Below are 22,624 nucleotides of genomic sequence, written 5' to 3'. Positions count from 1 at the left end.
ATGATTAACTGGATGCAGCGCGCTAGCACCGCGTTCTGCGCATCCCCGCACACTGCAAGCTTCGCAGGTTTCGTAGGCGGTGATTAGAGATGTCCTTGCGAGTTTTCATGACCTCCGTGGAGGCGTCGTCGTTCTACCCCAGACCGCAAGGGGCCGCTGCAACGTGACTCGCTCCCGCCGCCGAGACGCTCTAGCCATATACTCAGGGACGACACTGTCCTCACCTTTTAGGAGCCCGCGCCTCGGTTCCTGCGGACGCTTTCCGTGCTCTCGGCTCTGCCACCGTCCACTGCCGTCCACCATGGCCCTGCTGCACTCCGGCCGCGTCCTCTCCGGGGTGGCTGCTGCCTTTCACCCAGGCCTTGCGGCTGCATCCTCTGCCAGAGCCAGGTGAGCTACGGAGATGGAGCGGGACCACGGGCCTGGCCCTGCCCAGCTGAGCTGTGAACGCTGCGAAACCTACACCCTGCCCCGCGCGCGAACATAGGCGCGCACCCTCACCCCACTTTGTCCCCAAAGGGTGCCTGTCCCGTGGCTGAGAGCCTTGTGTCCACGCCTCGTGGTGACCCCAGGACCCCTCATCCCTCCCCTGCATCGCTGGACAGCGAGCCAGCGCAGTCCAGGAGGACGGGAATTGTGGCTCATGATTGCACCCAGACCCCAATTCTAGCGCGCGTTGGGGGGGTCCAAGATGCGGACTGGGCGCGGTGGGGTGCGGGGCGAGGGGTGAGCACGTGGGCGGCGGCGCCGGGCCAGCCTCTCGACGATTGGGTACAGCACCGGAGCTGCCTGGCTGATTGGCTGTGGTGCAGAGGGGGCGCGCGTGCCCTTGACCAGCTGCCCTGCGGGATAGTAGGCCCACCTGTCGGGGCCCGGAAGGTTATGTCTGGCTATGCGGTACGGAAACTGGCCGCGGAGTATATATAGTTGGAAATGTTACCACATGGAGGGAGGTTCTCGGGGCGTCCAAAACCCCTAGTTCGTCTGCATCCGTGACCTTGGCGCGATGCATCCTTCCCTCGGTGTCACCACTCTAGTACCTGGTAATACCCTCCCTTGGCAGACCATTCTGGTCTTTCGATGGGAAAGGGTTGAAGTGTAATACACTACCTTTGTTTTAAACCCTTGGGAGATTCAGCTGGCCTGAAGCCATCAATCTTTCATCTCAGTCGGCGCTTTCGTTCTGTAAATATTTCGAAACCCAGTTTCTCCGAGCCAAGCACTGGACCAGTTGCTGGTGATACAGCTGTGAGCAAGGCAGAACGGACTAACTTTGTTTAAAAAGGAAAAAAAAAAAAAAAAGACAACTGTGTCATCTTAAACTGAGACGTAGAGAGAGAAAGTTCGGGGCCTAAACGGAGCTAGTTAATTCCTAATTCTTCCTTGAGCCAGGAGACACGATTTACCCAAGAAAGCAGATTTGAGAGTCTCCTGGAGTAGAGCAAAAACCTCCCCAGAGCACACAGTGACTAACTAGGAACAAAGACTACTTAACCTTTTATGCTTGCTTTAGCCTTTCCTTTGAATGTGTTCGGGTAGTCTTCAAGCCAACAGAACAGCCTGTCCTTCCCTGAGCCCGTTTTTGGCTCATTGCCAACCTGTGCTCTTTTAAGCTTAGCCACCTGATGGGCAGAATTAGGGAAAAGTTACTTATGCTGCATATTTGGGAACAAAAAAGAGAACACTTCGCCGGGCGTGGTGGCGCACGCCTTTAATCCCCGCACTCGGGAGGCAGAGGCAGACGGGTCGCTCTGATTTCGAGGCCAGCCTGGTCTACAAAGGGAGTCTAGGACAGCCAAGGCTACACAGAGAAACCCTGTCTCCGGGGGGTGGGCGGGGAAGCACTTCTATGGGCAGGAGAAAAACTTTTCCCATTATCTTAATCTTAAAATACCCCTTGTTTTTATGTACATAGCGGAAAGACCTGAGCTTAAACTGCTTGGTTGAGGTTCCCTATGGATGCTTAGTGATTCTTTCAGTCTGAGAGCCTGACTACTGTTCCTTTTCTTCCTTTTCCCAGATAGAATGTAAGGTACCAGGAAGAGCAGAGGTCTTGGCAACTTTGTTCTGAGTTGTATCTAAACACATCAGTGGCAGGCATGGTTTTTGTTTGTTTGGAGTTACTATGTAGCCCTAGCTAGACTGTGTGTACCAGACTGGTCCAAAACATGCTGCAGCCATCCTACCTTTACCTTCCCCCACTGGGGATAGGACCCAGGGCCTCTGTATACAAGGCAAGCACTCTGCCACTGAGGTATGTCCAAGGCATGGAATGCCTTTCACTTTTATATCTTTATTTCAAGCTGCCTTCTTTTTTTTTTTCTTTCTTTTTTTTTGTTTTTTTTTTTGTTTTGTTTGTTTGTTTGTTTTTTGTTTTTCGAGACAGGGTTTCTCTGTGTAGCCTTGGCTGTCCTAGACTCCGTTTGTAGACCAGGCTGGCCTCGAACTCACAGTGATCCTCCTGCCTCTGCCTCCCGAGTGCTGGGATTAAAAGCATGCACCACCACTCCTAGCAAGCCTTCATTTTTAAACAAATGAAGCATTTCAGTGTTTTTTGTTGTTGTTGTTGTTGGTTTTTTGTTTGTTTTTGTTTTTTTGATTTTTTTTTTTTTTTTGCCTTTTTAGATCAAAATCTACACATAAAGGGATCCATAGTGCTGCAAAAATTAAAAAATGTTAGGGGGCTGAGACAGGGAAATTGCCCTGAGTTCCAGGCCAACCTGCGCTGGCGTGTGAGGCTGTAAATAATTAAGAAAGTGTTTCAAAAGCTGCTTAAGCCTCTGGGAAATAGAAAACATTTGAGCTAGAACTACTTATCTGAATACTTTGTACCTAGCATCTTTTGGTTGGGTGGTCACTGTTGCTCAATGTTTGTGGCCCTGTGCCTCTGTCCAAAGGGCATTGTAGGAATCACAGTGTAGGCCATAGGTTATCAGTTTACCCCCCAGAGCACTTTTGTCTTCATCTACTGCCATCTCTTTAGGAATATCAGCGCTCTCCCGTGTCTGTAATCTCCACAGTTAAGGCGTGGGATAATGAGGAACACAGAGACCCTGGAACTCGGTCACTCACAGCCAACCAAGGGATTGCTGCTTAAAATTCAGGGTTGTGAAATCATTTGGGGCATTTGTTTAAAGAGGTAGGCAAGAATATTCACGGGGGTCCTGGGGGTCCTGCTCAAACTATGGCACCAGCCAAGGAGAATATAGGCAGTAAACTTCGAACCCCTACCCAGACCTAGCCGATGGACAGGACATTCTCCACCGTTGAGTGCAGAGTAAGATCTGACTTTCATACAAACTCTGGGGCCCCATTTTTGACCACGTCCCCTGGTTGGGGAGGCCCGGTGGCACTCAGAGGAAGGATAGCAGGTTACCAAGAAGAGACTTGATACCCTATGAGCATATACAGGGGGAGGAGGTCCCCCTCAGTCACAGTCATAGGGGAAGGGGAGTAGGGGGGAAGCAGGAGGGAGGGAGGAATGGGAAGACACAAGGGATGGGCTAACAATTGAGATGTAATGTGAATAAATTAATAAAATATTAATTTTTAAAAAAGAATATTCACGGGTAAGGCGTCTAGAGAATGTGTCTGCTGCATAGTGTTTGTGAGTGTGTTGTTCACACTATTAAGCAAGAAAGACAACCGCCTGTCCTTGTGAGGGGTAGAGCTCTGTCATTGTTTAAGGGCCTTTTTAAAAAATGAAAGTTGCTTTCTGGGCCTGTGAATGTCCTTGACACTCAAAGTATTCATTTCACTCAGCACTTAATGACAGTGATGTCGACAGGCAGGTGGCTGCATGGCGTCTGTCTGAACTGGTCATGAGAGACAACCCAAACCTATTTCAGTTGTTTCCAACTGTGTGTTTCCTCCTCACAGCTGACAGCAACAGTTAAAAAGAGGAAAGGGAAGAAATTTGTAGTTGGTTGGTTTTGGTTTTTGAGACAGGATTTCTCTGTATAACAGAGAACTGGCTGTCCTGGAACTCGCTTTGTAGACCAGCCTGACCTCAAAGTCACAGAGATCTGCCTGTGCCTGCCTCTGCCTCCAGGTGCTGGGAGTAAAGGTGTGTACCACCACTGCCTGACTAGGGAAGAATTCTTTACCCCTGGCCTAGAGCTAAGAATGGGAAAAGATGATAGTGTCACCTGAAAATGTAAAATAATAATAATTTCAGAGCTAGGAAGACATGCATTTGACCATAAATTCCTATGGCCATATGCCGTTTGAATTCACTATATATTGGTCTTGCAGACCAATGACAGACCAGTGACAGACGAAACTGTAGTAGTGACTTAGAAACTGACGCCAATTAACATCAGCTACTCTGTGCCTGGCTCTTCTGAGTGTGTTTTCATTCTTAATACGGACCCTGTGAGAGGGATGCTTTACGCCACGTCTGGCATCACTTGTCTTGCCTCTACTCAGACAGTTCATAGTGGGTAAGCTGCTTGGATCCCTGCAGTTTGCTCTGGACAGGCTGTTAAAAGAGATCATTGAAAGAAGTAAAACCCTGGGAAACCCCAAGCCAGAAAAACGTGCTCTTAAATAACATAATGAACAGCCCACCAAGCACAGCTGTGGGGCCCAGGTTCTGTTGGGAGCCCTACCCAGTCACGCCGAGCCTCATGGAGCATGAGGCTGGCTGGTGAGTACTAACTGGCAGCAGGTTCCACGGGACAGTGCTGGGTAGGGAAATCCTAGTGAATAATTCACTGTCACCTGCTGAAGCATTTGGCAGAGTCTAGATGGATGAATACGGAAAGAACCTGAACACATGACCGAAGTCACTTCCGGCTTCTATTGCAGCAGCAGCAGCCAGCTTCCACACCCTCCACCTTTAGCGTCCTCCTACCGCTCTCATCCTTACCACTCAGCTCACTGGTCCCTCCTCCCAGAAGCCCCCTTAAGCTCCCTATGCTTCCTTCAAGGACTTTGGTTGTCTTTTTTTGGGCGTCGCCAACCATTTCCCTGTCCCAGTGTCATCACTGAACCACAGCCAGGCTGCAATGTTGGCTTCTCCCTGCTGCTCACCCCACGGCTAATCTAGTATGGAGGGTTAGTGTTGCGCTCTTTGCAGTCCCAACTCCTAGCACACTAGTGCACAGCAGCTATATAATCATCACCTCAGGACATCGCCAAGCAGCTGGGCGTGCTGTTTCTTGTTTTTGATTCTTTGGGAATTTCACATCTCCCCATCTCTTCACATTCATCCTCCACCCTTGCAACCTCTTCACCAAAAGAAAAAAAAAATGATATTTAAAAAGGAAAATCTTGTCATGAAAGCTAGTGTGTCACACAGGATACCCTTTTTCCACACATCTTTACTTGCAAACGTTCGTTGCAATGACTCGTTGGTCTCGTCTGAGGCCTCTGGCTTCAGCTACACTAATCAATACTGATCTTTACCAGGACTCCTCTCAGATAGCCTGTTGTCATCCTGTGTCATGGACATCCTGCAGCTTTGCATCTGGAGGACCAGCCCTTTCATGCGCTCCAGCAGTTCATAGGTGGCGGTAGATGTTGGGGTAGGCCAACTCAAAGTCCTGGGTGGTAGCTGAGTTGGTCAGCCTACCAGTTCTCCTATCTGCACCACCAGGCCAGCTCTCTAGCACTGCCCTGCCTTAGCTCACCCACGGCCGTAGCCAGGCAGGAGCAGGACCCATAAAAATAACAAAATTACAGTTATGAAGTAGCAATGAAATAATTTTATGGCTGGGGCTCACCACAACTAGAGGAACTATATTAAAGGGTCTCGGCACTAGGAAGGTTGAGAACCACTGCCTTAAAGACTTTGTGTATATATCCAGGCATGCTGGCCCACACCATTAATCCCAGCACTCATTGAGGACAGCCTGGTCTACAGAGTGAGTTCCAGGCCAGTCTGCCAGTCTGACATAGTAAGAGAATCAATATATCTCTCTCTCTCTCTCTCTCTCTCTCTCTCTCTCTCTCTCTCTCTCTCTCTCTCTCTCTCCCTCCCTCCCTCCCCTCCCTCCCTCTCTCTCCCTCTCTCTCCCCCCTCATACAGACACAACAACAATTTTGTTTATATATATGAAACTGTAAAAAAAAACTTCTTGCTTATTTCTTCTTTTAAAAAAAAAAAAAAACTGTAAAATGATCCTTTCCTCGGAGGAATAGTCTAGGATGAAGTGAAAGCCTTCAGTTGGATGCATTCATGCACCTGTTCTGCCAGGAGGTGGCATTTACTATAAGGAAAGCTGAGGCTCTCAGAGGCGCCCAGACCCCCTGCAGACTCCGCAGTAAAAGCCTCCCTTGTGAGGAGAGGACTAAGACTGGATGATTCAGGGACTGCCATCTGTGAGGCTGGCATCCTCTTTGCTATTTGTATAATTAAATCTCAGGTAAGGGAGAAAAATAACAAAAGTTCTTTGTATTTCTCAAAGATTTGGGGGGGGGGTGTTTTGGTTTTTTCTTTTTTTTTTAATTTTTTTATTTTTTATTTGTTTGTTTTTGTGGGGTTTTTTGTCTGGTTTGGTTTGGTTTTCGGTTTTTCGAGACAGTGTTTCTCTGTGTAGCCTTGGCTGTCCTAGACTTGCTTTGTAGACCAGGCTGGCCTCGAACTCACAGTGATCCACCTACCTCTGCTGGGATTAAAGGCATGCACCACTACTGCCTGGCCTTTTTTCCTCTTGAGGAAGAAAAACAGTTGCATTTTTCCTGGTGTAGTATGGTCTCCGCCACTTGTTACCTAGCTGTTCATGTCTGTTTCCAGTGACAACTGAGGAGGGAGGGAGGCAGGCGGGCGGGCAGGCAGGCATCTTAAGCAAACTAAGCTCTTGACAGTTTATCTTGCGTGCTTTTCAGCATGTTAGAGTGGTGGCAGAGAGCATCTGCATACCAGTGACTTCAGCTCTGCTCTCCCTAGAGCATGTCAAAAGGCTTTAAAATATACTTAGAAATCAATGTCTGCCCAGTCACAGAAATTATCTGCGTGCTACCAGGTAACCAATCCATTAATTAACACATTGTCTGAGCATGTAAAGGTCATTACAAATTGTCTTCAATGACATAGTATGGAATGTAATTGTCATTCCCAAAAGAAACACATTACCCCAACCTGACCATGAGAAAAACCTAAAAAAGGGGGCTATGCCTTCATCTGTGTTATTCATTTGTTTGTTTGTTATATAAGCACTGTATTTGCATGTATGACCACGGGACAGAAGAGGGCATCAGATTTCATTACAGGTGGTTGTGAGCCACCATGTAGTTGCTGGGAATTGAACTCAGGACCTCTGGACAAACAGCCAGTGCTTTTACCCACTGAAACATCTCTCCAGCCCACAATCTGTGGTTTTGTTTTGTTTTGTTTTTTTCTATACTTAGGCTGGTTCAGGACGAAACAAGCTGAAAAAACAAATTTTAAGATAGCACATTCAAAGTAGTAGAAATGTGGATTCACATTTGCCAGGAAACTTAACGAGCTGATTGCTGTGAGTGCTGAGGACTTTAACAAAAGCCTTTTATGTGAGGATTTTGTAATCCAGTCCATCAGCCCTGTCCAGAGGTGGGAAATGTTTCAGTTAGGCACTGAGTCTTTCCACAGTATTGACGTATGGTGAGGGCGGGGGCTTTGGTTTTTGTTTTTTAAGCTGCAGAAACCCTAGTATAAGCTCCAATAGACAAAAGTACCTGAACAAGATTTAAAACAAACCGAGGAGCTGGGCATGTGGTTTAGCTGGTAGAGTGCTTGCTTGCCATGCAAAAGCCCTGAGTTTCATCCCTAGCAACCACATAAGCTAGACATAGTGTTGTGGCTTCTTAGTTTGTGGTGTGTGTGTGTGTCTGTCTGTCTGTCTGTCTGTCTCTCTGTCTCTCTCTCTGTGTGTGTGTGTGTTTAAGAGAGAGGTTTGCCAACTCTTTTGTAATGGACAGTAGACTTCTGCTATCCTGTAGAATGCTTACCATGTAAAACCAAACTTACAGCCATTGGTTGCCACTGGCTTATTCGCCACATGTAAACTAAAAACAAAATCAAAAGAAGATATAAAAGAAAGCTGAGAAATGGCTATTGAACATTCTCTTGCATCTTAGGATTTACCAAGAGTCAAGGAAAGATGAGAGACACTGTCTAGCAGTGTAATTACCTGGCCCAGGTGACTTTAGTGGGAAGAGTTCAGTGGATGAAGTCCGTGCTATACAGGCAGGAGGATCTGAGTTCAGGTCACTAGCACCGGTGTAAAAGCTGGACACAGTGGAACATGTCTGTAAACTTGGGGCGGGTGCGGAAACAGGTGGAACCTGGGGTTCACTGGCCAACCAACCAGTCTAGCCAAAATGGCAAGCTCCAGCTCTAGTAAGAAATCCTGTCTCCAAAAAAAAAAAAAAAAAAAAAAAGAAAGAAAGAAAAGAAAAGAAATCCTGTCTCAGTCTGACAGTGGTGGTTCACTGGGAGGCAAGAGGCAGGTGGATCACTATGAGTTCAAGGCCAGCCTGATCTACAAAGCTAGTCCAGGACAGCCAAGGCTACACAGAGAAACCCTGTCTTGAAAAACCAAAAAATAATCCGGGCGTGATGGCGCACGCCTTTAATCCCAGCACTCAGGAGGCAGAGGCAGGCGGATCGCTGTGAGTTCGAGGCCAGCCTGGTCTACAAAGCGAGTCTAGGACAGCCAAGGCTACACAGAGAAACCCTGTCTCGAAAAACCAAAAAATAAAAATAAAAAATAAACCACACACACAGAGAGCCAGGCGTGATGACACACACCTGCAATCCCAGCACTCGAGAGGCAGAGGCAGATGGATTGTTGTGAGTTTGAGGCCAGCCTGGTCTACAAAGCGAGTCCAGGACAGCCAAGGCTAACACAGAGAAACCCTGTCTCGAAAAGCCAAAAAAAAAATAATAATAATAATAATATATTTGCATTTTAATGCCAGGTGTGGGGATAGGGGGCTACTTCAGATGGTCCACAGCAGCTGACTATGATTTGCCTCATGCTCAGGCTAGGGTGATTTTTGCCAGCTGCAGATAGTTTCTGCTGTTGTGTGACATTTGGAACTCTGTGGGGTTATCAGAGAGGTGGGTTGCTGGTTGCTGTTGGTTGTGGTTTGTTAAGTATTCGTGCACAAAGAAGAAATTAGGTCTCCTAATGGCGAAGATCAAACTTGCCCCAATAAACTTGACGCCCCTAGTCAGCAGGAAGTAGTCTAACGATAATACCACCCCCCTTTCTGACCCTGACTTTATTTGGGGATCTTTTTCCTTTTCTCTCTATCCTTTTTCCTCTCTTACCTAGGTTAGGGGGTGGAAGAAAGAAGAACCTACAAAGTAACAAACGCTGGCTACAAGGCATGAATTCTCTCTTACTGCGTGGACCAGGTCCAACTGGACAACTGTTGATTGCCCAGGATGCAGTGCTCTGTATTGCATCCTAGGAGCTGTCTTGTCAGGCTGGTCAATTGTTGTGGTTTGCAGGTTTTATGGCTGGGTAGGACCACTGACTGCTCTTCTCCCATGGCTGCTTGCATAGCATTTTAGGATCCTCTGAGAGGTAGTCCACAGGAGGCGGCTTCCAGATCAATTTCTCCAAGCTTTATGTCTAATGTGTGCTACTTTCAGCAATAGGGCCTTACCTTCCATTTCTGGGACGCATCCAAGGACAACAGTAATAGCCATATTATTTTGGGAGTCTCCTAGACTCCCCTGACCAACAACCCGAAGGAAGGTTTCTCATACCTGGCATGGGACTTTTGTCAGCTAGTTAATGCTCTTGGGGAAACACTGTCACCCAAGTGACATAGCTTTATGCCGTGTGTGTGTGTGTGTGTGTGTGTGTGTGTGTGTGTGTGTGTGTGTGTGTGTGTGTGTAATGACAAACGTTTTCCTATGGCTTCTTCAACCATTCTTAGTGTTATTGACCTCCCCCCTACCCCTCTATTGGCCTCCCTCTCCCTTTCCACTTCCAGCTAAATCCCAACCCTTGTTTTTCCCACTTCCCCCTTCATAACACAGTGTCCTGTCCGCCTCTCTACAGTACCTTCTCTCCTTTGCCCGTAAGGTCCCTTTTGTCTTCCTGGTTTCTGTGGTGACTCCAGGATATATACTTAACATCTAGAGATTCTGAGCTGGAGATCACAGGTGAGAGAATGTGCAACACCTGTCTCTCTGGGTCTGAGTTACCCACTCATAATTTCTGGTTCTGCTCATTTACTTGCAAGTTTCATGATTTCATTTTTCTTTATACCTGAATAAAATTTCACCATGTACCACATTTTCATTATTCAGTAATCAGTTGAAGAAAAAAAAAAGTTTTAAACCTGTGTTTATACCCTATCCTACCCGAAATAACCGGGGTGTCTCTCTCTCTCTGCCCCTTGTCATAGCTGTGTTGAAGATACTGATGTCCGGTCGTCTGAAGGCTTTTATGCTTTTGGATGATGGCTGGCGCCTGCCTCTGTGATACACATGAGGCAGGATCTTTGGCAAATCAGAGACATATCTGGCTTGTGTGGCTGAGGTAAATATTTCTCATTTCAGCTCCTGGTGGACCCATGTAGAGATGGGACCCCCAGACCCCATCCTGGGAGTTACCGAAGCCTTCAAGAGAGACACCAACAGCAAAAAGATGAACCTGGGAGTTGGTGCCTACCGAGATGATAATGGAAAGCCTTACGTGCTCCCCAGCGTCCGGAAGGTGAGCTTGGCACCTGTCTCCTACTGATGTGGGATGTGGACCAGGCCTCAGAGGTCCTAGGTTCAAGTTCTGCCACTGGCTTTGTGAATCACCTGTGTTTCCTTTGCCGTTACCTTCCATGGCTGTGAAAGTGGATCAGAGTCACATGGTCTTCTCACAAGACCATGTAAATCAGGCATGGTGCCCAATCCTGAGGGGGCACAAGAGGACTGGAATTTCAACATTGTCTCTTAATGAGAGGAATAGCCAGCTGTGGATGAGGCTACTGTTACGTTGCATTTCTCTCATCTTGATTGCTGTAATAAAATCAGTCCAGGTACAGAGGTGTGTGCTGCCGCCCTTCCTGCTGAACTATAGGATAACTTCATTCAGTCTGTATTTTTGTTGCATTTGTATTAGTAGTGTTTCTGTTAGTTTTAAAGTTATTCAAGGCTGACGATAAAGATGTGGTAGGATGTTTTCTGGCATGCAAAAAGTCCTATGTTTGATAGCCAACATTACAAGGAAAATCCTAAAACCGTATCCAGTGACTGATAAACTATTTTTGACGGCTACACCACAACCAAGCACTACTGTTCGTTTTCTCATCAACAGTTTACCACAACCCTATGATTTCGGAATGGTGACTGTCTTGCCCACAGTCACACAGTGAAAGTTCTTGGACTGGCATATATCCTGAAATGCATTCCTTTCATGCATTTAACTTGATTTTGTCATCTCACATATACCTAATATGTTGCTTGTAAGTTTTACTCTCGGGCATTGCAAGAGAGCCCTATTGTGTTAAGTGGTAACCAAGAAAGACTCTGTCCCTTTCCATGTAAAAACCTTTAGCCAGGGGCTGGAGAGATGTCTCAGAGGTTAAGAGCACTGGCTGCTCTTCCAAAGGTCCTGAGTTCAGTTCCCAGCAACCACATGGTGGCTCACAACCATCTATAATGAGATCTGGCACCCTCTGGAGTGAAGGTGTGCATGCAGGCAAAACACCGTATACATAATAATAAATAAATATTTTTTTAAAAATAAAAAAAAAATTAAAAATTAAAAACCTTTAGCCAGGATGATGGCATGCATCCCAATACTTGTGCTGGACATAGTGACAGACATCTCTAATCCTAGCCCTCAAAGGGCAAAGGGAGGCAGATCTCTGTGAGTTCAAATCCAGCTTGTTCTATATAGCAAGTTCAAGGACAGCCAGGGCTACTTAGAGAAACCCTGCCTCAAATCAAACCTTTTTTTTTTTTTTTCCAGTTTTTCAAGACAGGGTTTCTCTGTATAGCCTGTCCTGGACTCACTTTGTAGACCAGGATGGTGCCACCACTCCGTCTTCAAAACATTAAAAAAAAAAAAAAAAAAAAATCTCAGCAAGGTTGAAATAAGATAAAGGCAGGTTCCAAGTTAGCCTGGGTGTTTTAGCTACTTTTCTGGTGCTGTGACAAAACACAGTGACCAAGCAAATCTAAGTGTTTAATTGAGCAATGCTTCAGAGGGTAAGTTCATGACAACAGAATAAGGCCATGGTGGAGGAACACCGGAAAGCTCACATCTTGATCTGCAAGTAAGAGAAAGAGAGGTGCTAGCAGGTGGTGGCGCACGCCTTTAATCCCAGCACTTGGGAGGCAGAGGCAGGTAGACCTCTATGAGTTCAAGACCAGCCCATTCTACAGAGCGAATTCCAGGACAGCCAAAGTTATACAGAAAAACCCTGTCTCAAAAAAGAAAAAAAGAAGAAAGAAAAGAAAGAGACAGAGAAGTATACTAGGCATGGCAGAAGTCTTGAAACCTCAAAGCCGGCCTCCAGTGACACACCTCCTCCAACAAAGCCACACCTCCTAATCCTTCCCAAATAGTTCCACCGACTGGGACAGAGTATAGAGTATTCAAACATATGAGCCTATGGAGCATTCTTATCCAAACCACACTGGTCCATATAAGGAAACAATAGCTCAAAATAAATAGTGGAATTTTATTTTGCAAGAATAATAATATAAAATAGTAAAAAGTATTTCTGTTCTATGAAACAAACTGTCAAATATTTCATTTATCCTTCTTCTTAAACAGTAACTTCATATGGAACATAGGGCTTGCCAAGTGGCCTGTCCCGGCTGAACAGGAAGACCACGAAGGCCCAGGAGTTCATAGCCAGCGCAAATAGTAGAGATATCCCAAAGGGAGGGTGGGGGTATTCGCTTCTGACATTTACTTCATAAAACATTTATTGTCATCACAGTAGGACGAAGGAGGGAAAAGAAACTAAAATTTGCCTTTCCTTATCTAGGCAGAGGCCCAGATTGCTGCAAAAAATTTCGACAAAGAATATCTGCCCATTGGGGGACTGGCTGAATTTTGTAAGGCTTCTGCAGAACTGGCCCTGGGCGAGAACAACGAAGTGTTGAAAAGTGGCCGGGTAAGCCAGGCGCTGTTTACATATGTAGCAAAATTTTAAAACATGAACTGTTAGCTCAGTTTATGTGTGTGTGTGATGGCTGAAGTGACCACACTTACTAATAACTACTTTTTAGGTAGGAAGCTTATATCCATTAACTTGAAATTTTAACAGAATTTGTCTGATAGCTTTGGTCCAGTTTGTTGTTAGATTGACTATGTGTTAGAGATGCCCCCTCTGTGCCTCGTTTTAGGCCTATAATTATCCCCGCAATCATGTGTTAAGCTTCCGGCTTGGACAGGAGAAGCAACAGGGAACTAGCTATGAGTAGACCATGGGGGCGGGGCTGGTGTGGCTGTCCTCTGCTGCCCTGTCACAAGGCATAGACAGAGAGGAGACCAAGATCCTAAAATAAAGGCTTGCACACTGTGGTTTACTTTCTTTTGTAAGAAGGGGGTGAGGTGGGTGTGCTTGCATATTTGCTGCATATGCCTAAGCTGTAAAAGCACAGAGGCTGGACCGCTCAGTGGTGGAATGCTACCTTGGCATGTTTAAAAGCCCTGGGTTCAATCCCTAGCACCACAAAAAATAAAAACAAAATAAAGTATACTAACATTATCCTAATATACTTGTTGACTAGCTGTTTAAAGAACTTTGGTATCAGGAGGTTGCTGGGTTTTACATTATTTCTAAAATAATGTTTGACCATAGTGACTATTTTAGTGTCTTTATATTTTTTGTGTGTACAAAAATCATTCCTTTTGCCTATTGAGAAGGAATTTTTGCGCCCTGAAATTTTCCATATAACATGATGGTTCAAAGCCATCCAGATCAAATGCTTGCTTCACAGGCCTGATGACTTCACAGAACCCTCATGAAGGCTGAAGGAAAAAAAACAGCCACAAGGAGTTATCTCCTGTCATCCACACACATGCCATGGCACGTGCATACCCTCATCCTATACACAGTGTACACACACACACACAGTACAAATAACTAAACAGGGCGCTGGAGAGATGGCTCAGTGGTTTAGAGCCCTTGTTGCTCTTCTAGAGAGCCTGGGTTTGAGTCCCAGCACTCACATGACAGCCATGTGTAACTCCAGCTCTCAAGTTCCAAGGGATCTGATGCCTCCTCCTGACTTCCTGGGGCACCAGCCGTGAACATGGTGCACATACAAACATGACAGACAAGACACTAATAGAGCGTAAATAAGTATCCCTATAAAATAAATAATTAAATAGCTAAAAGACTTGAGTTCAGAAGTGCAAAGGGTAGAGACTGACTTCTGCGTGTCCCCTGCAGTTTGTTACTGTACAGACCATTTCCGGGACTGGAGCCTTAAGGATCGGAGCCAGTTTTCTGGTGAGTGGAGCTCCTTCAAGGAAGAACTTTCAGTTGAAGGTTGACAGGACTGGTGTGTGGCTACTCACCCGGCACCAGTCTTCCTCTTTCCACAGAGTCGGCAGGTGTCCTGTTGTCTGGTGAAAGACAGACAGCAGTGTAGAGAAATTATAAGGAAGAAAGTAACAATGAGTCGGTGTGCTGAGCATATGCGGGGCAGGGGAGGTTGTTGGGTTTTGGCTTTTAGTTTGTTGGGGCTTGGGGGCGGGGTTTGGCTTTTTATTTTTTGTTTTTAGGACATCTGGGCTTTTTTGCAATTCACAACATAGACCAGAGATCCACCTACCTCTCCCAAGTGCTAGGATCAAAGGAGTGGGCCATTACGCTCAGCACAGCATGTAGTATTACCAGGAGGAGCCCGTGTTTTAACTTACTCGGTCCCTATCTGAGTTAGGTTTCTGTTGCTCATGGAAAACACCATGACCAAAAAGCAAGTTGGGGAGGAAAGGGTTTATTTATTCAGCTTATGTTTCCACATCACTGAAGGAAGTCAGGACAGGAACTCAAACAGGGCAGGAACCTGGAGGCAGGAGCTGACGCAGAGGCCATGCAGGAGTGCTGTTTAGTGGCTTGTTTTACATGGCTTGCTCAGCCTGCTTTCTTACAGAACCCTGGACCACCAGTTCAGAGGTGGCACCACACACAGTGTGCTGGGCCCTCCCCCCCGTCAGTCACTAATTTTAAAAATGCCCAACAGTTGGATCTCATGGAGGCATTTTCTCAATTAAGATTCCCTCCTTTCAGGTGACTCTGGTTTGCATGTTAAGTTGACGAAAGGCCTGCCGGCACTGTCCCTGCAGGAGGAGGTCCCATAGTGAGGCCTGTGCAGGTGTTTTACCTCATAGCCAGAATAAGTGTCATAGCCTGCCTCCCAACCCAGGCTATCTTACTACTGAGAGGAGGAAAAACCTTTCAGGAAAACACTAACATTTTGTCCTCTTTCTTCATGTTTCGTTCCTTTAATCCCATCTTTTAGCAAAGATTTTTTAAGTTCAGCCGAGATGTCTTTCTGCCCAAACCATCATGGGGAAATCACACGCCCATCTTCAGGGATGCCGGCATGCAGCTACAAGGTTACCGATACTATGACCCCAAGACTTGCGGATTTGACTTCTCGGGAGCCATAGAAGACATATCAGTAAGTGTGGCTTTCCAGGCCAGACATTTGATGTCCAGCGGTTTAATCGTGACTTAGAGGAAGCCAGCTAATTCCCAGGTCAAGCGCGTTCTCTTTGTCACTTCCCAGCTAGCTGTGACCTGTAACACGTCTGCTTTTCCCTTTAAAGCCGCACAGCAAAATCTCCATTGTTTCTCCTTAGAAAATCCCAGAGCAGAGTGTTCTCCTCCTGCATGCCTGTGCTCACAACCCCACAGGCGTGGACCCGCGTCCCGAGCAGTGGAAGGAAATGGCGTCTGTGGTGAAGGTGAGCAGCGTGAAGTGTCTGTAACTGTTGGCTTAGCTGCAGCCTGCCCCAAGCCCACACGTGGGTAGGCTGCCAGGAAGGGGTCCATAACTGATGGTATGTGAACGGTTTGAAAATAATGTTCATCCTTCAGCATAGATGTGGTGGATGCTGATAACAAGTCAAAAACTTGTCTTTAGCACAACAGCCTTGTTACCCAAAGGCCTGCTGGTGGCTCCTCCATTGCTCATCCCTTTAGACACAGCTTCATGTCCCCTCCTTTCCTCACTGCTTTGCTCAGCATTGCCTTTTCCTTGAGAGGAGCTGGCTGTGACTGAAGACACTAATCAGAATTCCCATAGAGAAGTACCCCTGTCATCCTCAAGCCCCATCCCTACTGCTTCTGTCAAATCTCAGCTTCAGAGTGAGGCCCAGAAGCAACCTGCAGGGAGCGCCTCATAGCAACATCTGTGAGCCCTGGGTTAGGACAGTGCTTCATCAGACAGGCTGTTGCTAGTCCTGTGCCTTAGCTATGCGTCCTGCACAGAGATTAAAGGTCTCTTTTCTCAGTGTTTGCTCAAGAGCCATAGCCATCAAAGTATTTTTTTAAAACCACTTTAAAGTGTGTTGATAAATTGACTCTGGAATTCAGATGTCTTCCCAACTGTTGACTGGGTGAAATAAGCAAGGTCCGTGACAGCACACGTAATAGTGGGGCATCTGCAGGTGACCTGTCTCAGACTCCGGTCTTCTTGTTCCTTCCCAGAAAAAGAATCTCTTCGCATTCTTTGACATGGCCTACCAGGGCTTTGCCAGTGGTGACGGTGATAAGGACGCCTGGGCTGTGCGCCACTTCATTGAGCAGGGCATTAATGTCTGCCTCTGCCAATCGTACGCCAAGAACATGGGCCTGTATGGTAAGCTAGGGGCCCCCAGGGAAGGTGTGTTCTGAGCTCAAATGAGAGCCTGGGAGAATGGCACAAAGCAGAGAAGTTAGAGGGAGAGCATAATCCCTGGATGTGTGTCTGTCTGTCTGTCTGTCTGTGTCTGACTGTCTTTGTGTGGGGGTGTGTCTGTCTGTGTCTGTCTTTGTGTGGGGTGTGTGTCTGTCTTTGTGTCTGTCTGTGTCTGTCTTTGTGTAGGGGTGTGTCTGTCTGTCTGTGTCTGTCTTTGTGTAGGGGTGTGTCTGTCTGTCTGTGTGTGCACATGTGTCTGTGTATTTGTATGTTGGTTATATGTAATATTCCTGAGATGGGGGGATCGTACTGTATATTCCTTAGCCCTATTTTCGGTGTCCTTAAATTCCTGTAATTAAAAAAAATAAGACCAATTGCATGCAAAGTAATTGATACAGGAGCCAAGAAGATTAATACACTAAAAAGACATCCTGGGCCAGCAATATGACTCAGTAAGCAAAGGTACTTACCACCAAGTCTGATGACTGGAGTTCAACCCACATGGTTGAAGGAGAGACTGACTCCCACAAATTGTCCTCTGACCTTCACATTCGCACAGTGGTACACTACATCAACCCTGGAAAAAAAATAGTTTTAAAAAAAAAGCCGGGTACGGTGGTGCACACCTTTAATCCCAGCACCCAGGAAGCAGAGGCAGGAGGTTTTCTGTGAGTTTGTAGGCAGCCTGGTCTACAGAGTGAGTTCCAGAACAGCCAGGGATACACCGAGAAGCCCTGTCTTGGAAAAAGAAACATTTTTTAAGAGATCCTGAATGTTTTCTGTTGTGCCTCAATTCAAAATGCAGCATTCTGACCAATAAGAACTATTTCTTTCTAATAAGGAGCTATTAGGTGAGGTGTGGTAGCTCATACCTGTAATCCTGTCACTCTAGAGGCAGAGACAGAAGACTCACCTGTCTCCAAGCCAGCCTAGGCAACAGAGTGAAGATGCCATGTCTCAAGGCATAAATTACTGTTGTGGGTTTTCTGACAGAAACAGATACCGTGTAGCACGTGTCATCTGCTTGTCAGCTACTTGTTTTAGCCCACGAGAAGACAGTATTCACTGCCTTTTCAGGTGAGCGTGTGGGAGCCTTCACTGTGGTTTGCAAAGATGCCGATGAAGCCAAAAAGGTGGAGTCCCAGCTGAAGATCCTGATCCGACCCATGTACTCCAACCCGCCTCTCAACGGGGCCCGGATCGCCGCGACCATCCTGACCTCTCCAGACTTGCGGAAGCAATGGTAACGAGTGCTTGCTGTGCCTTGCCGCCCAGTACCTTACAGTTCCACATATGGAAAAGGCAGAGGGAAGAAAAGGGCTGTGCATTTTGTTGGCACAAATAAGTTTGTGTCTCCCCATAAATTACATGATTCAGAAACGGCAGACTCTTTGTTCTGTCATCTCTGCATTCAGTAAAACCTGCCTTGCCAGAGCCAGGCACAGTGGTGCACGCCTTTAATCCCAGCACTCAGGAGGCAGAGGCTGGCGGATCGCTGTGAGTTTGACGCCAGCCTGGTCTACAAAGTGAGTCCAGGACAGCCAAGGCTACACAGAGAAACCCTGTCTCGGGAAAAACAAAACAAAACAAAACAAACAAAAAATCAAAACCCACCTTCTCTTGATGTCGAGTTCAGTTGAAGTACCTGGCACAGGAAACTTCCTCCAAAAGATATTGTGGTTTTGTGATGCTGGAGGTCAGGCCCGGGGTGTATGTAGGCAGCACTCTGCCACTGTACTGTACCCCCAGCCCCTGTACTTTTCTTACTGGGTACCATGGATTCACTGTTTCTGCATACTAGTTTTTTTATCTATATTCAATCTCAATACCTATTCTTCTATTAATCTTTCTTAATAATTTTTAAAAGATGTATTTATTTTGGGCAAGAGAGATGGCTCAGCAGTTAGGAACTTACTGTTTCTGCAGAGGACCTAAGCTCGATTCCTGGTACCCATGTAGTGGTTCAAAACCCATTCATAACTCCAGCCCCACGGAAGACTCACCCTTGGCTACAAAGTGAATTTGAGGTTCTCCTGGACTACATGGGAACCTGACTCAAAAAGAAAACAAAACAACATGAAGAACATAGTGTTGAGGGAGTTAGCTGACAGGAAGCACTTGGTCGATTGTGTGAGCAGTCAGAACGTGATTCTCTGACAAGAGGAAGGTGGCAAGGTTTTGCTAAGTGAGCACTACATGTAGGATACACAGGCCACATGCTTAGTCCCTGTAGGACCCAGGTTTTCAGAGTGAAGGAAGCTGGGTGACGCCTGTTGCCAAAAGTTAACATTCTGATTTCAAAGGCCAGGAGCAACCCTGCCCTGGCCAGGATTAACGCTGCCAACTTCTTGCTTATTTATTTGTTATCTTTTTGTTTGGTTTTGGTTGGTTGTTTTGTTTTTTGTTTTTTGTTTTTCGAGACAGGGTCTCTCTGTGTAGCCTTGGCTGTCCTGGACTAACTTTGTAGACCAGGCCTCGAACTTACAGCAATCCACCTGCCTCTGCCTCCCGAGTGTTGGGATTAAAGGCATGTGCCTCCACGCCCGTCTTTATTATCCTTCCTTTGCAATAAAGTTTCACATGGTAGCCCAGGCTAGTCTCCAACACAGCCACCTGCCGGCTGTGGCCTCTTTTTATGTGAGTGCTCGGTCTGCATGTACACCTGCAGTCCAGAAGAGGGCACCAGATCTCTTTATAGATGGTTGTGAGCCACCATGTGGTTGCTGATAATTGAGCTCAGGCCCTCTAGAAGAGCAGACAGTCAAGCCTACACAGAGAAACCCTGCCTAGAAGAAGAAGAAAAAAAATCTCCACCACCCACTGGCTGTGTGACCAGGCTAAGGACTGAGCATTAAGACAGTCAGGAAAAGAATGTGACACGGAGCCGGGCGTGGTGGTGCACGCCTTTAATCCCAGCACTCGGGAGGCAGAGGCAAGCGGATCACTGTGAGTTCGAGGCCAGCCTGGTCTACAAAGTGAGTCCAGGATGGCCAAGGCTACACAGAGAAACCCTGTCTCGAAAAACCAAAAAAAAAAAAGAATGTGACACGGAAGGTCTGGAGAGATGGCTCAGAGGTTAAGAGCACTGTCTGCTCTTCCAGAGGTCCTGAGTTCAATTCTCAGCAACCACATGGTGGCTCACAGCCATCTATGATGTGATCTGATGCCCTCTTCTGGCCTGCAGGTGTACATGAGCAGTCATATACACATAAAATAAAAAGAATGTGACGCGGAATGCGCCGGCCTCTGACTTATACGCGCTTGTGCTTGGCTACAGCAACACGCCCCTCTGCTTTCCTAACAGGTTGCAAGAAGTGAAAGGCATGGCCGACCGCATCATTAGCATGAGGACCCAGCTGGTCTCCAACCTGAAGAAAGAAGGCTCCTCCCACAACTGGCAGCACATCACCGACCAGATTGGCATGTTTTGTTTCACTGGCCTAAAGCCTGAGCAGGTGAGTGCGCCTTGACCCGCCAGAGCCAACCAGCAGACAGTAGACCAGTCCTGTCCTTTGCAAGCCAGAATTTGCCCCAGGTCGCCTATGAGTTCAAGGCTCCTTAATTTAGAACCCTTCTAGGTAAAGGTGGCATGTACTCCTGAGCATCGTTAGGAGGTGAGGTTTCATTAATGCTGCCTAGGCTGGTCCCTGAGGCTCCAGCATCCACACCTCAGCCAGGACCTGGGACTATGTTCCTTATCACAGAACCTGGCTTGTTTTCCACCTTCTTTTTTTTTTTTTTTTTTTTTTTAAAGACAAGATTTTCCTATGGGTGTCCTGAAATAAGAGGTGTGTGCTATCACCTCAGCCTTGGTTTCTTTTGTTGTTTTTCCTGTGTCCCCTGTAATATTTCAGTCTTCTAAAGTATATACCGTGGGGGGGGGGGCATATTTGGTTGGTTTCCAGTGTGGTGATAATGGTAGTGTCTTGGGGTCAAGGGGGACTTTTGTGGGGCTTTGTTTTTTGTGCTGCTGGGGATCAAACCCAGGGCTTTGCACATGGCTTAGCTTGTCTGCTTGTGTTTATGAAGACTGCTGGTGCATCAAAGAGGAGAGGGAAAATGGCTATTACATAACTAAATTCTGAGTCTGCTTAGTTTGAGATTTTTTACCCCTACCTGTTTATGCCTTAGCATAATCCTACTTTAATATTTTGGTTTGGTTTTTGAGACAGGGTCTACTACATAGACCAGGCTGGCCTCCAACTCATGGAGATCCACCTGCCTTTGCCTCGCAAATGCACCCAGTGCCTGGCTCGTACTCCCCCAGCCCCCATCTGCACACATGCACACACACACACCATGGCATGTATATAGGCTGGAGGACAACGTTCAGGAGTCAGTTTTCTCCTTCTACCATGAAAGTTCTGAGCCTGAACCTAGGTCTTCAGGATCAGTAGCAAGCACCTTCACCTGCTGAGCCATCTCACAGGCCCCCATCCTACTTTAAAATAGCTTTTTAGAGCCGGGCATGGTGGCGCACGCCTTTAATCCCAGCACTCGGGAGGCAGAGGCAGGCGGATCGCTGTGAGTTCGAGGCCAGCCTGGTCTACAGAGTGAGTTCAGGATGGCCAAGGCTACACAGAGAAACCCTGTCTCGAAAAACCAAAAAAAAAATAAATAAATAAAAAAATAAAATAGCTTTTTAGTTGCAAAGGAGTGTGCAGACTTGTGGGCCAGGATTACATCCAATGCAGACAGCATTGCATGATTCTCCAGTGTACTTGTAAAATATATTTGCTCTAAAAAAAAAAAAAAAAAAAAAAGCTTTTTATTCTTCTTTCACTCTAACCAAACACACCAAATTCTGACCAGGCTGCGGTGGCGCACGCCTTTAATCCCAGCACTCGGGAGGCAAAGGCAGGCGGATTGCTGAGAGTTCGAGGCCAGCCTGGTCTACAAAGGGAATCCAGGACAGCCAAGGCTACACAGAGAAACCCTGTCTTGAAAAACCAAAAAAAAAAAAAAAAAAAAAAAAAAAAAAAAAACCAAATTCTAACTTTAAGTGAGAAAATAAAGATTTTGGGTTTTTTTGTTTTGTTTTGTTTTATTTTTTAACGAGTTGATTGACTGCTGGGTGCCCTGTCAAGGCTGGAAAACCATCCTCTCTGGAAGTAGTTGTCAAACTCTTTCGTCTCTGCAGGTGGAGCGGCTGACCAAGGAGTTCTCAGTGTACATGACAAAGGATGGCCGAATCTCCGTGGCAGGGGTCACCTCAGGCAATGTGGGCTACCTTGCCCATGCCATTCACCAGGTCACCAAGTAATTACCAGGGTGCAAAAGAACAGAGACCACCTTTCCTTCAGCCTTTGCTTTTGTAAGAGCCGGGTGCGGGGTGAGGGAGGGTGGGTGGTGGCAAGTAGATCATGTTTTCAACCACAATGCATAAGCACTTGGCGTTGACCGTGTTCCTCCGAGAAGAGGTAGGGCAGAGGCCTCTGCGGCTGGGATCAGGGCTTCGTCGGCTCTAAACCAAACTGTCCCTTATCCTTTCGTCTCCAGCTTTTTCTGAAAGAGTTTACACAACCAAGAAAATCACAGCACCAAAAACCTGCCAGCAATGGCATTGGAATAGGTCAGAGGCTTTACCAGAAGTGTCAGATGGTGTCAGGGGCTCCTCTGCGGACCCAGCTAGACCACTCATATTAGAGGCTGGGGGGAGGGGGGGCCTATTTTTGTCATTCTGTTTGTCTTCCCAGTATGGAGCAACTGTGTCAACAGATCACATAACAAAAATTATGCTTTACAAAAACCAACACATCTGTTGCCACTTGAACAAGGACAGTAAAAGATGGCGTGTCTTGTCGGCCCGCCTCT

The 22,624-nt window shown here is 46.7% G+C and overlaps 1 protein-coding gene across 1 annotated transcript; it reads left to right on the top strand.

Moving 5' to 3' along the window:
- Positions 1-264: 264 nt before the first annotated feature.
- On the top strand, positions 265-22,200 carry Got2 (glutamic-oxaloacetic transaminase 2). The gene is made up of 10 exons (XM_051168691.1): positions 265-390; positions 10,505-10,661; positions 12,940-13,068; positions 14,353-14,412; positions 15,428-15,589; positions 15,771-15,875; positions 16,621-16,771; positions 17,888-18,053; positions 20,115-20,265; positions 21,951-22,200. The coding sequence occupies exons 1-10, from the start codon at positions 302-304 to the stop codon at positions 22,071-22,073; spliced, it is 1,293 nt and encodes a 430-aa protein (XP_051024648.1). The 5' UTR covers positions 265-301; the 3' UTR covers positions 22,074-22,200.
- Positions 22,201-22,624: the final 424 nt, after the last annotated feature.

The sequence above is a fragment of the Acomys russatus genome, chromosome 26 (assembly GCF_903995435.1).
Source record: "Acomys russatus chromosome 26, mAcoRus1.1, whole genome shotgun sequence".
Lineage (NCBI taxonomy): Eukaryota > Metazoa > Chordata > Mammalia > Rodentia > Muridae > Acomys > Acomys russatus.
Note: the sequence above shows the minus strand (reverse complement) of the source record. Positions and strands in the feature narration are given on the sequence as shown.

What these genes read in the sequence shown, in the direction of transcription:
- Got2 (XM_051168691.1), top strand. Translation starts at nt 302, where the DNA reads ATGGCCCTGCTGCACTCCGGCCGCGTCCTCTCCGGGGTGGCTGCTGCC. An exon ending in GAGCCATAGAAGACATATCA is followed by an intron (nt 15,590 to 15,770) that starts GTAAGTGTGGCT and finishes GTTTCTCCTTAG; the next exon opens with AAAATCCCAGAGCAGAGTGT. An exon ending in AAATGGCGTCTGTGGTGAAG is followed by an intron (nt 15,876 to 16,620) that starts GTGAGCAGCGTG and finishes GTTCCTTCCCAG; the next exon opens with AAAAAGAATCTCTTCGCATT.